At 41.1% G+C, this 16,449-nt stretch overlaps 5 protein-coding genes across 16 annotated transcripts in view; 2 read left to right on the top strand and 3 right to left on the bottom strand.

The window, feature by feature from the left end:
- Positions 1 to 3,084, bottom strand: part of LOC108895390 (NF-kappa-B-repressing factor) — a 94,965-nt gene extending 91,881 nt beyond the window's left edge. Inside the window, exon 1 of one of the 3 annotated variants that reach the window (XM_051072485.1) lies at positions 2,947 to 3,084. The gene's annotated coding sequence lies outside the window, so the exon portion shown is untranslated. Of the gene's footprint in view, positions 1 to 1,918; positions 1,968 to 2,433; positions 2,914 to 2,946 lie in introns of those variants that run through there. The other 2 variants (XM_051072484.1, XM_051072486.1) reach the window with 2 other exon arrangements.
- Positions 1 to 16,449, bottom strand: part of rpl39 (ribosomal protein L39) — a 55,115-nt gene that overhangs the window by 20,934 nt on the left and 17,732 nt on the right. The gene's annotated exons all lie outside the window — the stretch shown is intronic.
- The window catches only part of sowahd (sosondowah ankyrin repeat domain family d), a 55,466-nt gene that overhangs the window by 23,617 nt on the left and 15,400 nt on the right, over positions 1 to 16,449 (top strand). The window lies entirely within an intron of this gene.
- Positions 1 to 16,449, top strand: part of pttg1 (PTTG1 regulator of sister chromatid separation, securin) — a 54,467-nt gene that overhangs the window by 25,608 nt on the left and 12,410 nt on the right. The window lies entirely within an intron of this gene.
- LOC108895411 (septin-6) overlaps positions 1 to 16,449 on the bottom strand; it is a 103,025-nt gene that overhangs the window by 77,943 nt on the left and 8,633 nt on the right. The window contains exons 7-12 of one of the 10 annotated variants that reach the window (XR_007813692.1): positions 15,595 to 15,763; positions 14,900 to 15,032; positions 14,588 to 14,778; positions 13,515 to 13,567; positions 13,130 to 13,176; positions 9,605 to 11,378 (exon numbers count right to left, since the gene is read on the bottom strand). Coding sequence is in view for 8 of the 10 variants with exons in the window: in XM_018694220.2 (XP_018549736.1) it covers positions 9,097 to 9,121; positions 14,588 to 14,778; positions 14,900 to 15,032; positions 15,595 to 15,763 (518 nt within the window). In the remaining 2 variants the exon portion in view is untranslated. Of the gene's footprint in view, positions 1 to 7,202; positions 8,480 to 8,503; positions 9,122 to 9,604; positions 11,379 to 13,129; positions 13,177 to 13,514; positions 13,568 to 14,587; positions 14,779 to 14,899; positions 15,033 to 15,594; positions 15,764 to 16,449 lie in introns of those variants that run through there. The other 9 variants (XR_007813693.1, XM_018694225.2, XM_018694226.2 and 6 more) reach the window with 9 other exon arrangements.

The raw sequence follows: 16,449 nt of genomic DNA, 5'->3' as shown, positions 1-16,449 counted from the left end.
ACTGCCGGAGTATCCGGTAGCAAGATACACACCCTGACATCTCAGTTCACAGGCATAACCGTCTGCTGGTACTTTCCTGTTCTTTGGTAGGTCAGCCTGAGGAATATCCTTCAGGTTGACATAAATATACTCAGGGTTGGTCTTGCACGCCTGAATGCTGCGGCTCAACATGAAATTATAGTTAGGCGAGTCACTTCCAGTCATAAACATAGGGTCCCTAAAAGCAACAACCAACGCAGATGCTACATTAGCAATCAGCCTTTGCTTGTCATCTAATGTTGACTGAGATATGGGAAGAGGCTGTGATGAAGAGCCCAGCTGAGACGTGGTAGGACTGCTCCTGCCGGGCTATTGTAGACTCTGCTGAATGGCCTGCTTGATGAAGGCCGGTCCTGATAACCGTACCCCAAACCCTGACGTCCTGAATCCCATCCCGCTGACCTGCTCGCTCCCCATATCCCATTGTACCTGTGGGGCTGAGAATAGGAGTCTGAATTTCGGGAGCTGTGGGCTTCATATTTGGCTGTGTAGTCCTGCTGTGTTTTAGCCATGAAGTTTGAAGTGGACCCACGTCCTCCATAACCTAAGCCACTTGTACTACCGGAAGAAATCTCTCTGTCTCTCTCTCGGTCTCTGTCTCTATGGGAACCCCAAGAGTCGGAACTGTACGATGGCACTCTGTCAAAAGCAGGCCTCAGGGAGAGGAGCCCTGAGCTCTGCTGATGCCACTGCTATAGGAAGAGTGTTCGGTGTCCCACTGTCTCACACCATACAACTCGCTCCTCCGGCGGTCCTTATCATTCTCCTTCTCATCAGTGCCGGTTCCTCCACTGCTTCCACCACTGACAAAGTGAACAGGCTCAAATCGAGGTCTGGAACCAAATTTTGACACAGGCATTTTCCTCATGGCTCGTCTCCTGCAATTAAATGACACCAGTGGACAGTTAGAAAACCAGAGAGGATGTTTGATTTGACGTTCAGTAGATTAATCAGTTGTCATCTCAGATGGGCACAGCAGGAATCATGATGACATTGGTCCATTGAAACTGGTTGAGAATGTGATTTCATCCACGTCTTCCATTGTAAAATGGGAACTGACAGTAATGACTAAACAGCACTTGGCTCCTCAGTCATCCCCAAATATAGAGGAGGCACACGTTGTGTCTTAACTGTCAGGCCATACAGGTCTGAGCCTAGAGAGCATGTCTGGTGATAGTCTGATGTTTTTCTTATATTCAGTAAGTATTGTCTGTGATACCAAAGCTTCATATATCGTAACAATGTATGATGAGACAGACAAAAAACATTGGTGATTTTGTTTGGTTTTTCATGGGATTTGCTGACAATAACAAAAATACAGAACCTTACTATTATTTATGGCCATTCCCTATTTTATGTCAATTTTTTCGTATACATGATTTAAAATGTTCTATTCTCTCTCTATGATTTGTTTGTCAGTCTTTTGTCCATTAGTTTTCTTAATTATTTATTCACATTTAATTTCTCTTAAACCTTTTCATAGGTTTTATTATTACTTTTTATCATCTCTCAGGTGCATTAGTCTCACATTGTTTACTGTTTAACATCTGAACTAACTTCATCTTTACTGCACTTTTGCACCGATCAGTGCAAAAGGTGCCATACAAATTACTTAGGAGAAACCCTTTACTCTGCCTCTGAGTCATGTTACTGTTGCTACCACTCATGAGTCTGGCAAACCTTCAAGTTTAATTTGATTGGATAACCCCAAAAATCAACTGACCTTTGCATATGTCACAGGTCTAAATATACAAATGTGGTATTTTGAGACACATTTAGATATAAAGATATGATGGTGAAACAGCAGATAACACAGAAATGTATGTTTTTCATTGCAAGAAACACATACACAGACTACACATCCCAGATCAACACTCACTGCCATCAGAAGAAGAAGGTCTCTTTTTTGCTTCAGAACTAGGACTTGGGTCAAAAGGAGGGCATTTCGACAGTGTCAGTCCCTTCTGCCATCACCAGCACCGTCCGAATCAAATCCAGGCCATACCTGTTATTGAGGCCAAAGATATAAGTCAGACATTTAGTGAATGGATGAGATGTACAAGCACAGACATCTGGACATGATGAGTTAATACTCCATGCTGTCTATAGAGGCTAAAAACATTCCCTAGAAAACAAACACCACCTGGCAGCAGCATGCAGAGACTGAATACAAACCATGTGCCTGGACTATGTGTATTACACCACTAGATATTTCATGGATCTGATGTTAAAACCCGAGGAAACAGCTAGGTTTCGTGCCATCACAAAGCCTGGACAGAGTGACGCAGTAGGCCGACAGGGTCCATCTCTCACAGGCTAACACGTTTATCAAGCTAAACGTCACATTTGTCAACATTTAAATGTTGTAATTACTCAGCTGTGTCGTATTCTTACCTTAAGGTGTAGCCTTTGTTCCGACTTATATCGCTGTCCTTTGGCTAAGCAGGAGACAGTGCCTTTATTTTTAATATTATTATTATCGTGTTAGCCTAGCCTGGTGACTGCTAGCATTAGGCAGCTAGCCTCTAGCTAACTTCAGCAGCGACAGCCTGCTCTCTGAGTTTTCTACCAGACTCGGCTCCTTACAGCGAACCGACAGGCGGACTCGTGTCTTTTCAGGAGACTTTTCCGTAACAGGTAGTTGTAACCTCCCGGGGAGATACAGATACCCATTCAGCTACTGCAGGAAGCATCCATTTTCTGGTCCAGCTACAGGAAAATCATGGCGTCTGTCACCGCACTGACCCAGAATGCTTTGCCGCCGCAGAGTTCAGGCAGAGCGGACTGCTGTCAGTGCACTTCATGTCACTAATGTGCACGTGTGGTTTTCAAACTTAGCTGGATCGATATGAAAATCGCAGGAAATGGTCGTTATCAGTGAAACATTTCTTAGTGAAACAACAGTACCTCGTTGAGCAGTGGGGTTCGTGGTCATACCAGGTTGGTGAACTCCCTGTTGTGTTTCATGTGTCGTGTTCCAGAATCTGGCAGTTGAACCTCTGTAGTTCACAATGCTGATGTTGCACTTCTTCAAGTCCTCAGTCAGGTCTCCCACATCTCTCTCTCTGCATAGGGAGCACTCAGGGTGGAGGCTACCATTACCCCTAGGACCTCTGAAACGTTCAGTGGGCATTGTGTCACAGGTATCGAAGCACCAACCCTGAGAGGTAGTTGTGTGCAGACATAGCAGCTCTCGTTGGTAATCTTCCTGGCTGCAGCCATGACTACTGGATACCATGAGTTTTCCTCAGGCTTTGCTGGGTTCTGAGTGAACTCAGGTAACAGTTCCCTCTTAAATCTGTGTGATGATTTCTCAGTGTGGCTCCTGCTGGAATCTCTGTGACCTTGTTCTTGGGGTGACTGAGGTGTAACTTCAGACAGGTGAAGTGGCAGGACGATGATGACAGCGAGCAGGAACGTGCTCTTCATTTCTCTGCATCTGCCACCCCTCCAGCGCCACTGGATAGTTGCTGGCGTTATTGCATCAGCAGTGTGACCTAAACCCACCCCTGTAATCAGTGTGCTGCCTTTTCGTGAGTTTGAGAAACGTGTGGCCATATTGACAATCCACACCCCTCTCTCTCTCGCAAACACAAAGTGGGGGAAGGTGTTGGCTCACTTACTGATGCTAATGCACGCTTGATGAGGTGTTCTCTCTGGGCTCAGGGACTCATTTGCAGTGGCTGGCGTGGATCCAGGTTGCCCTTTTCGCAAACTTCACAGCCATTTCCGTGGTGAGGAGAATCTGGTAGGGCCTGTTCCACCGGCGGGCTTTCCAATTCCCCCTTCTCAGGTCTTTCACCACGATCCAGTCCCCTGGCTCCAAGTCGTGCAGTTTCTGTTCTGTGGCCTTTGGGAGAGCGTCCTTTACCTGTTTGTGAATATCAGAAAGCACAGAGGACAGGTTTGCACAATAAAGCAACATTTCATCCTTGGATCAAGCTTTGCTGAAAAGTAAGCCACAGGTCTTTGTCGTCCCCCATGTTCTTGTGTCAAAACTCATAACCTGTTTCTTTGTCTCTGGTTGTGGAATGGTTTAGATGGCTTCAATGCGTTTGGGTGAGAGGGTTTTCCCCTCTGCTGTGATCACATGACCCAAAAAGGTGACTTCCTCTGAGACAAACTGTAATTTAGACAGACTGGCTTTGTGGCCATTATCAGCCAGATGATTCAGCAGGGCCAGTGTATCTCATACACAGGTGGAGCAGATCATGAGGTCATCAACATACTGCAAGAGAGCACTGCCTGCTGGCAAGTTGAGTGAATCCAAGTTGTCTTTTAAAGCTGCATTGAAAATAGTTGGTGATTCACAGAATACACAGCCAGGTAAACGTGTGCATTTTACCCTCAAATGAAGATACAAATTGGCTATCTGGATCAACTGGAATGCTGAAAAAAGCATTTGCCAAATCAATAACAAAGAACCATTTACTGTCAGAAGGAACTTGTGAAATGATTGTGTGTGGATTTGGAACATTTGGAGTGTGTGCATGGACTGCTGCATTTACTGCTTGCAGATCCCAAATCTCCATTCATCAGGCTGGCCAGCATCTCTTATGTTTTTCACAGGAAAAATTGGTGTTCATACAGGAGACTTTTCACATGAAACGAGAGATTCAAACACTGGTTTGATGCCATCAACTGCTTCTTTTTTCAATGGTTACTGATTTTTGCATGGTCTGTATGTAGATTTTGGTGCGATCACAACTGGTTTGGCGCCTTTGATCAATCCTACATCATATTTGTGTTTTGCCCACAAACAAGATGGCACCTGATTTAACTCAGGAATTTCAGAAATGTCGTTTACAAAATTGTAACATTTGTGGCCTCCTATACCAGTGTGTTGTTGACAGAGTTGAGTGCAGTGTCATTCTCCACTGATCAGGTCTTCCTTGCCGTACTTCACAAAACACTCTTTACAGGACAGTGTGTTTGGACAGCAAAAATGAATGTTTAAGCTTTCCCTCAATGTCATCATAGCATGTGAGTGGGACTGTGTACCTCTCTAGTACAGCAGTACCTGATGCTGCTACCGATTTAGCATATCTGCCGCTCATTTTTGGGATGGGGTTAATATCTTTTTGTCTGATCACTGACTCTGTTACCTCCGAATCCATTTTATCAATCAGTTTTCACTTGTAATTTTACTCTTTTACACTCTCACTTTTTTTGTGCGCGGTGTTAAAATTACCAAGTGAGAATGAGTTTCCCCAAAAAAGTTTTGAATCAATTACCGTACCAGTGCATTAAATTAGATTAAATCCTTCCCTGGACCCGAAGCTTCTTTGATTGTACAGCGGTTTTCCAGTACCTGGCCTGTTGACATGTCTGTCACAGCCCCCCCAAGTGGCGAGAATTCACTTACCACAAAGACAAGGTTGTTCACACAAAGAAAAAAGGGATTCGTCAGGCCCCCACATCTCCACCCTCTTGTACGGGGAGGTTGAGGTTAGAGTCCCAGGCTCTAGCTGTGCACAATCTCCACCTGCAGCTCCTCGAGTCGCCGATGCCGTCTCGCACGAGTGACACTTCTGATAACAAAATTGTTATGGGAATCTTCTGTTGAATAAAGCACAGAGTCAACGGTTGTCTTTCCGTAGGTTTAATTCATACGTTTGCAAACAGACCCATTGCACTCCTCAAGCATGGCACGCACAATGAGTACCGAGTACAATAGATTACAGGTTAAATGCAAAAGAAACAAGGTTACGTCCGGAGACGAAAAGGAAAACATCTTCTGGAGACTACACAACGGTGTAGCACTGAGAGAAAAGCGTCAAAGATTACACAGCTATGCAGCCCTGTATCAGCCCCTGTCCTTGATGGGGCGAGGTGCCCTGTCAGCTTACTGACAGGTGGAAAGGTACTAAACATATGATATTTCATAAGGCACAATTGTACAAGTACAACACAAATGGTCAAGATTATTAATAAATCACAATTATCGTGAATCATATGAGAATTTCCAATAAAATATCATCCACTGACGGTAGAGAGAGAGTATGTATCACCAGTGTCACTAAAACTGAAGTCAGCCATGACATACGAGCAGTGAAAAGCATTAATAACTATTTGTTGCAACATTGTATTTTTTGTAAATACAGGTTCTTCACAGGTACTTTTTGTCCCATTTCCAGAGGTGAAATAAGTATTCAGAGGCTTTAGTTATGCAAAGGTTGTAATGTCACAGTGTAAGAATAGTTAGTGAGGATGCTCTCAGATCATTTTTATCAGTTAATAAGTTCATACAAAGTGCAGTAAACAGATTTTTAAAACAGAGCCAATTCTCCTGTCTTGCCACAGTTCCTCTGTATCAGTGTCTTCTGTCTCCTCATGTAATCTCAGACTGACTCCATGAAGAAAATGAGATTGGGGCTCTGTTGCAGGACTCCTTGTTCTGACTGACTGCATGTATGGGATGAGCATCAGGTTGCAAAATGGATTCAGGACCTAATGGTATTGTGTGATAAAAGGTGGCCAGCTGCTTATACTGTTGATACTGCTGTGATGCTATATGTTGTATGTAAAATCTTAAAGAGGAAACTTAACACCCCCTAGAAATCTTGTTTTTGTTGACCTCCAATGGTTAAACTTCTCACCTTGCTGCAGTGATATACAGGTGTTCCCCAGCCCCCAGTGACATCACTGTTGTGCGTGTTTACAGACACAAACCCATCAATGATATTACCTTCAGTCAGAGGTAAAACTGGTTTTAAAGTTTAAACCAGAGAGCAGGAAGACATGGCTTCTCAGTCTGGTGTTCAGTTACTTTTTTAAAGCAACTAAACCTTTTCACTTGCACCACCTCAGGGAAGTGTAGGTATACACAGACTGCCCTTGACTGACTCATCTGCCTTGGCTTCATGTTGGTTTTGTTGTAGCATTGTAGTGATAAAATCCTTATAGGATATTCAGTTTGGTGAATCAATTTCCAGCAAAGCTTCACTCCATCCTTACTACAGGTCTAATCAGCCAGAGTAACTGACAACCCCTGTGCAGGACTGTCTAAGTGTCTAACATTTTTCATAGTATATACACAGTGCTAAATTCACAGTACTATCCATCTGAGGCTCAGTTTCACAGCAACAATAATATTGTACAAAAAAACAGTAATGAACATTATGAACCATGAGCTTACAACACTTTGAACGAAAGACAAAAGCTTAACATGTTTGGATCACGTTTTTTTATTGAAAATGTACATCAATGGAACTAAAGTAAGATACTGAATAATTTGTAGTGTGGGAGAGTTTTTGACTACAAGAGGTGATGACTGATACTAGAAAAATGTATGGCAATTTCTGACACCAAAATGTTACTTTACACTCAAGAGCCACGTCCAAAGATCATAGGTAATAAACAACAAGTCTCCACTTCAATACACAAAATATATCCTTATAAATTATATAAATGCACGAGTATCATTTTTTTAAATACTCCTATCTGGGACTCAGTTCAACTCCATCTTATTCTAGTATTTGGCAAAATGGGAGCTGAAATCATAGGACAGAGCAAATATACATTAATAATATGCACCATGTTGAAGAAAACAGCAATGACGTTGAAGTTGACTGTAAAACTGAGTTATTAGGGGATAAAAACAAGCAGGTCAAAGGTCAAAGATCACAGCGGTAATGAAATAAAAAGATGCATGCAAAATATAGAATAGGCTTGTGAATATTAAAGCACAGTGTGTAATAAAAAAAGGCCATGACATGTGACCTCCATGGTATTCAGCAGTGACATGTAAACATGGGCACCATAAAAATTAAGTGCCAAGTGTAAATATTGCTTTGGCTTTTGCATGACTATGACTCTAATTTAATTCTGCTGTTTATTTTTGATAATCAGAAAACCTGGAAGCAGGCGCATTTAATTTCCAACTGTACTAGTTTCAAGAAAGCAACATGTCTATTCATTATAGTGTACCTTCATAACACATTACACATAGTGCGTTAAGTGCTTCTGTCCTTGATGGTTTTTGTTTAATCAGCAAGCCTTGATGTCTCAGTAGCGTTTTATTCTAATGAGCGCTAAGTATTAAGAATCCTATTGAAGAGATGAGTGCATAGTGCAGGTCATTGCAATTTTATTTCAAGTAAAGATCAAATAATGACTTCAACCTACGAGTCCTATAAATGTGTAAACCCCCACTGATGACTTCTATGAACTACAAGAGTCGCTTTATATACATTAAGACACAATAGCAGATTTAAACTGTGCCCACTTCCCAACCTGCCTGGGTTTAGAGCTTCATTAGGTGGTCAGAAATACCATGCGAGTCCACATAAGGCCATATTCAAACAAAAGGAGATGCAATGGGGGAGAAAATATAAAAGGTAGATAACAGCGAGAAAAAACAGGAAGAGGTAAAGGGTGCTTAGTTTCTTGCTGAAGCTGCAATTCCCCTCTTCAGGTGGTCAAGACAGATTAAAAGAAGCTGAAGAGACAAAGAGAAAGAGAGCCAGCAGTTAGAGGAGTTGGGCAAAGCAGAAATGCTTGTAAAAACTTGAGGGCCAAAGAGTCAAAGATTTAGGAGTGCATCCGATATCAGGGAGAAAACTGATCATAAATATATGATTATACAGTCATTCAAACAATACATCAAGTGTGAATAATGAGAAGATATTGTGCCCACTGACGATGCTGCATCAATCTTTAAAACAGTGAATAAATCCTGTGGGAAGTGTTATAATATAATTCCACATGATTGTCTACATGCCTATAGTGAGTCAAAAGGTAAATGTGCTGTCCAAATATTACAATAAATGAATGCATGCATGTAATCTCCATCACAACTTCAGTGGAGAAGGGTGTTAGTCACAGCAAAAAAACACAGTACATGTATAAGCATCAGCAGTGGCAACAGAGCAAGAATTAATCGCTCAGTGTGAGGTTAGAGCTGCAGTGAAACACAAATACACATTAACCCATATTAGAGCAAAGTAATGATTAAGAAACCCTGAAGGACGGGGGTCCACAAAGCCTCTGGTCACATTTGAGGTACTCAGTACCCACAAAGGCTGGTTCCCTTAGCAAAGCTTGAGGGCTGAGGACCTACTCAGTGCAGAGCCAGGGATTACTGCAAAGGAAGAGTGAAACCACACAGACCAGTGAGCTGAGGGTTAGGAGGAGGGAATGGCTCTACTCTAGATGTATTTTAACCCTGATGTCATGTGGAACCAAAGTGTTTCTTTTTAATGCGGCAGCGTCTTGAAACCAAGATACGTTTCTCTTTCAAGCAACCTTCAACCTTGAAATGGTGAAAACAAAAGGAATGACTGAGGTAGGAGACGCCCTGTTGATCCTGAGCTAAAAGAAATAAACATACCTGAAGATTGTAAATGCACCGGACCAAGAGAAACAATAAAAAATTGACATTGAGATGTTAAGTAAAGCTGTGAGGAAACTTAGGACCACTGTCTGCTAAAAATACAGATATAAACAAAGGAGACATCAACATTCATTCACTGCATACCCTCTTTACCCACTGAGGTTCGTTAAACTTTCATGTAATCTCCTAATTTACAGCAGTATTAGTCATACACAATGATTATGGCCACAGTTGTAACATTTGGTGAAATTGGCCTTTATTTATTTTCTTTTGAGATATTGTATTTTTTATGCGTAACACGGATACAAACAACACTGGTCCCTGCAGGACAATGGACATCACGAGGAATGACTTTTAAATGTGCCTTCATAATAAGTCAAATAAAAAGAAAGTTACAATTGCACTGACAACATTAATATATACTTAAAAATATCACATTTGTGTGTGTAAAAAAAAAAAAAGTGCAAATGTGAAAGCTAATACAAATATGCACAAAACACATGACAATGAATGAGGTATGGGAGAAGTGGCAAAGAGATTAGGCTCACATCTTCTCATGCATCAGGCTAAAGTGAAACAACATCAGCAAAGGGACATAAATACCAAAAATAGAGAACGAGATCTCTGTTTCTATTTTTTACTTCAAGCCCAAACTTGTACGGCCGCAGTAATAACTAGTGGAACTTTTAATGTTTTAATGGAACTTTTAATGTAAGATTTTTATGGAGTGCTATCCTATTTATGGTCATCATTTTCACAGCAGCTACCATTTAACGTATATGTATTCAGTAATTACCTCTTTAAATGTAGTTTTCATTGTTAGCGGCAGGGTCCGCCATTTCTGAGCTAGATTTCAAACTGCCTTCACACACACAGTATTCACAGTAAATAATGTGACCATATAATCAAACATTACTGTAAATTTATCTCATCAGACTCACTGTTTATGGTTCCCTCTAATAAAGCCGTGTCAGAGCCATACTGCTACTTGCACTTTCCTGCTGCTGCTGCTTCACGCTGAAAAGCATTCAACTGATGAAACGTGGTGCCTTTTACTGTGAAGCAATCACAGCAAACGTAATGTATCTGTCACTAAGATTAGCGCCAGGGTGTAACTACTTGCGTCGTATGCAGCATGGAATCAGATTGTAGTTGCACATGATGGTAAAAGGCCAAGTTCTGACAGATTTCTTACATTTTTTAAAACCAAAACAATGAGTTTGTGTGGCTACACAGTAAACAGCTACACCAGTCGCTCTGCTGTTGTATTTCTGACAAAGTAGCTGCTCAGCGCTGTAGTATAAAACCACACTTGCTGTTAACATGGTAATCACTGGTGTCAACTGAAATCTTAAGGATTATAACCTTTAACTAATAACAAACTAGCTCAACCCCAAGCCAACTGTTAAGTAATTACTACCTACTAAGAAATATGTTTATGACTGTTGTTTACAGTTACTCCATAGGCTGCTGTTGCACTGAGTTTGTAAAATTAAAAATCACTAAGCTGAAGATGGATCAGGGTTATGCAACATTAGCTTCAACCATCCTCGCATCAATCCTCAGTGGCTTTAATTCTTTCTTCACTCTCAGGTCCCAGTGTCTGATGCATGTTTCTCTTTAGCCTCAATACATTTCTGCCCATCACAACAGTAGTCATGTATGTTAATATTAAAAAAAGCTCACTCCATCATGCAAAGAAACCACTGAATATAAAACAAATATGGAATGCATTTTTTGTCAATTTGCATAAAAAGACACGCTGAATAATTGCTTGTACAAACCAAATAATAGACAAGCATCATTCAGCATAAACAGGTGATGTAAACTGATAGCAATGCCCAGCGTCTTCCACAGAGCAGGGGGGGGGGAAGCATGTGGAGGGTTGAATTACGGGAGTTTGGGGTGAGGGTGGGGGAGGGGGGCACGGTAAAGGATGATGGGGTGGAAACTCATTCACAGCAGGATGGCCACAAGGGAGCACTTTTTCTACAGGGATCCTAAGCTGGAAATGAGAGAGAAGGGCTGTTATTGCTTCCTTTGAGTTAAAACATCATCACGACACACACTGTTTCACATCGATGACATCACATCAACATTAGTGACCAGATGGTATTCAGAGGAAATCATGCTTTCAAGGCAACACAAAAGGTTTGAGTGAACAGAGGTGAGTTTTCAAGTACAGTCATCTACTTCTTTGAATCAATAAAATGTGTTTTTCTACTTAGAGGTTTTGTCCCACCCCTGGGCTTTAAACAATGCGTCTGATTGTCTTCCTCACTGCCCAGCATTATCAACCAGCAGCTTGTTTTCAGCTGCTTTAATTGTCTCGAGCTGCTTGAGGAGTTTACAGATTGCGAGACAGATGTCTTCCTTCACTCCTATCCTCCCCAGCAGTTGAGTCTCCACAACATCTCTCTGCGGATTTCGCTTTTGTATCCACTCGAGAGGGGAGAGATTGCGAGAGGAGGGGGTGGGGGGGTCATCATATGGCTGTGAGATCAACAAAACATGTCATCCTTACAAACAGAGATGGGCCCGGAGGCTGTTTGCTGCTCTGGTGTGACCTGTTAGTCTCAGTTCAGCCTTGAATGGCTCTTTGTGCAAGAGCGGGGGACGAGTGGGGAAGGACTTGGGAGAGCGACAAAAAGGAGACTGTTGTGGATTTAGGGAGGCAGATGGGGCAGTACATCAAATGCTTGTGTGGGGATCTAATAAAGTGGTTGATTTAGAAGCTGGCACAGGGACGATAAACACTGCTGACTCGAGGATATGATCGACACAGATGTTACCAATGACACACTGTAGGCTTGCAACACCGCACCCATTTCTCAGACTGATCACATTAAAACAACTATAAAAGGGCAAATTAAATGCATGTGGATTTTATATTAAACAGCTTTCAAAGGTTGATTTAATTGTGGTTATATTCTAATTCAGAGAATGTAGGTAGAAGGTAGGTGTGTGCACAGTAGAACTGCAACTAACAATTATTTTAATTAGACTCATGTGCTGACAGTTTTCTTCTATCAGTTGATGAATCATGTTGTCTACACTATATATATATATATATATATATATATATATATATATATATATATATATATATATATATATAAAAACAAGCCAATTAGTTGACTGACAGAACATTAATTGACAACTATTGTGGTAACTGATCAATCATTTTATAGTTGCACCTTCTCAAATGTGAAGATTGGCTACTTTTATTTGACATATATGAAAGTAAACAAAATATCTTTAGATTTTGGGATGATGGTTAATAAATGTGAATACATCACCTTGGGCTGTTGACCAACATTCTTCCACTGTATTCTGACAAATGACTGATTGATTGATTGATTGAGCTGGCGGATTATGAAAATGATCATGAAAATAAACCCCAATAATTTACACACACTACTACCATTTAAGACAAAAACAAGCATTAAATCCTTACATATGTGAAGCTGGAACCAGCGAAATAATGATTAATCAAATATCAAAATAGTTGACAATTAGTTTTCTTTTGATTGACTAATTGATTTAACAGTTGCAGTTCTAAAACTGAGAGCATCTATATACTGGATTAGAGATCTTCAGATCTGATAGAGTTGAAATGTTGCCTTTTTTCAGTGCAATAGTTTTTGGTGCTTTGATTCAGTATGCGAAATTATTCATATGTATTCAATAAATTAATATTTCTAGCTTTTATTTTATTTATTTATTTGGTAGTGTAACTCAAGAAGGGAGTCTTACCAGAAAAGGTGCCTCATGCAGCATGCAGCAAGTGTGGGAGAAGTTAACTGGAAAACATTATGGATGCAACATAGGTGACACATGCACTCACAGGACAGATTCACATCTACACAATGAGCAGCAATCAATAACTTTGTCTCCTGGGTACTGAGGAAAACAGACTTTAACCTGAAGGTTAAATACAAATCAACGTAATTATTATTCACTTAACATTTCAAGAGCAAGACCTGTCTAGTCAGTTTTTATCAGTGACCCACAGACAAAGCTAAAGTTCCACAGCTGCCCCTTATTGGGAGAGAAAATGTTCCAGGCAGAGCTCAAACAGAGAGAGGAAGTGGCTGTGAAGAGAATAAATTAACAGGGAAGAAAATAAAGCAACAAGAACCTTCTCAGTGCAAGTGTCTTCTTCCTTTTCTAACAGGCACGGAGTCACATCAGCTTCAACACACAACCAGGAGTTTGTTACCAACATGAAGGGACTGACAATGTCAGCAGCACAGTGCAACCATATTTGAACACATCTGGCTGCACACACACACACACACACACACACACACACACACTTACACAAGCTGCCTCCTGTCCAGTCATAATTTCATTAAAAACCTATTTACATAAACTGTGAGGGGGAAAAGCAGAAACAATGTCAGGAATACCAAGAAATGGAGAGATTATATAAATACATTAACACCAGGGTATTGGCTGTTGAGAAGGAGGAAACTGATTGATAGTTTCCTAGATGCAAATGAAACAATTAATTACTGTGATCTGAAAAATCTGTACTTTGTTTATCAGTTCCTTTTCTAATGCAACTATTTAACAGAGTTGTAATAAAAGTTTTTTTTACAGAAATCTGTTTGTAGTGTTTAATTTCATCATCTACTTTGCTTGAGCCATCAGCAACATTTAATTGCAGAGTGATGATTTCTGTTGACAGTTGGCTTCCTTTCAACTATTTAGATGAGGATTGCTCGTCATTATCTCCAAACCCCACCCCACCCTCTCTGCCCCTCTTATGTTTCCTCATTGGTGATGGATTATGAGCTCTGGTCAGCTCTGTTTCCATGGAATTCAGTGCTAACTATGTTATTATATGGAGGGCATTAAGCCGAGGAATTCCTAGGCACCAGGCGTTTTTGTCAGGATACAGCTGCATATTTTGTTGGCAAGGAACAAAGTATGATGCACAAAATATGGACCCATAAGGCTTAGAAACAGTTTATATCCATGTACTGAAGTGAACTCAAACATAAAATTTTAAGGCCATTCTCTGAACAGTGCCCAGAAACTAATTTGGCAAATGATCAACATCCTGAAATGTCTGTGTAGTAATGTGTGGGCCTTGTTCCAACCAGGTTCATAGTATGCAGGCTTTTCCAATCCTCATACAACTGAAAGCAGTCTCCTGCACCTGTGGTATAAGGATAAAGACACCGGGGGGAAGAGAACAATACTTACTTTTTCCTCTCTTTGTCCCTCTTGAGTGTGGTAGAGCCCCCTGCCTGCTGAGCTTGGTTCTGCAAGAGCTCTGCTGCAGTCTTTTTCTGTTTGAACGTGTTGAGCTCGTCGTCCAGGGACTTCTTCTTTTCCTCCAGTTTCTTTTTCTCATCCTGGTGGAGTTTCTTCAGACGGTCAAACTTCTCGTGCAGCTGCGTGGCAGTGACAGAGGAAACATAACTTTTGTGTTATTCAAGACGTGCAGAAACCTCAAACATTAGTGATGTAGTTGATGTTTCAGGATAGGCTCATATCCATATGCAGTAACAATACCTCTTTCTCTGCTTCTTTAAGCTCGGCTTCCTTCTCTTTGACTCTTTGGACAAACATTTGCCTCATTTCTTCTTCTTTCTTCTGCAGCTCACCCATGAACTCGTTCCTCTTAGCTTCATACGTCTCCTGCAGACTGCCAAAGGGAAATGAGAGAGAGAATAAAAATGAATAAGAGAAACATCACACTGACATATGCACTAGGGGTGATAGGTTAAAAATTTCCTACCAGCCACACATGATTTATGAATTGACTTAGATTTTCAGCACCAACTGATTGGATGGCAACGACTAAAACCATCTTAATTGTCATTTAATCGCTGCCCTGTTTTGTGAAAGATGAAAATCAGTGCAGCAAGAACATGCATAATTTGGCCTAATTCCAAATGCTGCATGCTTTGAACTGCGCTTCACAAGTTAATTATTCACTAGGATGAATTTTCAAGGAGGCAGACCATTAAAGTAACAAAGTAAAATGTCGAAAATCACCCTTCCCCAAAAAACAGCTGGCGGTGGACTTGGCTAATGTAGCCGTCAAATCACCAAACCTGACTATACACTGTACTACACATCGGATGCACACAAACTGAAACTGGTGCATGGGTTCCAATGATAAGTGGAGAGAAATACAAAATGAAACAGAGAGCAGCGTAGAAACAAACAGATGTAGGTAGAAAGCAAGATAAATCTAAGTCAACCTGAAGGGCTTGCTGTCAGGGTCTGTGTCCTTAAAGCCCATCTCCTCCAGTTTGCAGCGGCGGTAGAGCTCATAATGGCGTGTGTGAGTCTGCTCTCGCAGGTCCTCCATGTTCACTCTGATCAGCATTTCTCGCAGTTTGACAAAGTCACAGTGATTCTCGTTTTCCACTGTGACAGACACATCATAGTGACACATGCACATTTTACCAAACACGTCATATGACATCATGGGTTAAATATACTGTATAAAGTGTAGAGCAGCAGAATCAGAAAGCAGTAGCATCTGTGACTGTTTATAATATGTCATGGCTAATACTTTCATGTATTATAATTTCACAGGCCGGCTGTAGCAGCAGCACCAGCACAAAACAGTAGTGTCCTGTGTCTTGTTGCTTCCTCTATTGATTTAGTTACTGGAATGAGTTCAGAGCCACGCTCCCTCAGACCGTGTGACATCATGTGAGTGCACATGCATGCACGCAGTCAGTCTGTGGTAAACAGACCCAATGTCAGATAAAGCCTAAGGCCAGAAATATTACACAGTGCAGTCCGTAAGCATTAGGACAGTGATATGTTTTTCATTGTTTTGGCTGTAATCCAGCACATTGAATTTCAAATGAAACAATGACTGTGAGGTTAAAGTGCTGACTTTGAGCTTCGGGGATGTTTGAGGGTTCATATCCACACTGGGTAAACTGTGTGGAAATCATAACCCTGTTTACCCCTCTGGTGTTGTGTATAAAAGGGCTTCAATTTCTACAGTCAACACTGGATGTGGATGCAAACACACTAGCAAAAACATGAGAGTCAGCATTTCAACCTCACAGACAACAACACGTTTTAATTTCAATTTC

The sequence above is a fragment of the Lates calcarifer genome, linkage group LG8 (genome assembly GCF_001640805.2).
Source record: "Lates calcarifer isolate ASB-BC8 linkage group LG8, TLL_Latcal_v3, whole genome shotgun sequence".
Taxonomy (NCBI): Eukaryota; Metazoa; Chordata; class Actinopteri; family Centropomidae; genus Lates; species Lates calcarifer.
The sequence above is the reverse complement of the archived record's forward strand: the minus strand, read 5'-3'. Positions and strand labels throughout refer to the sequence as shown.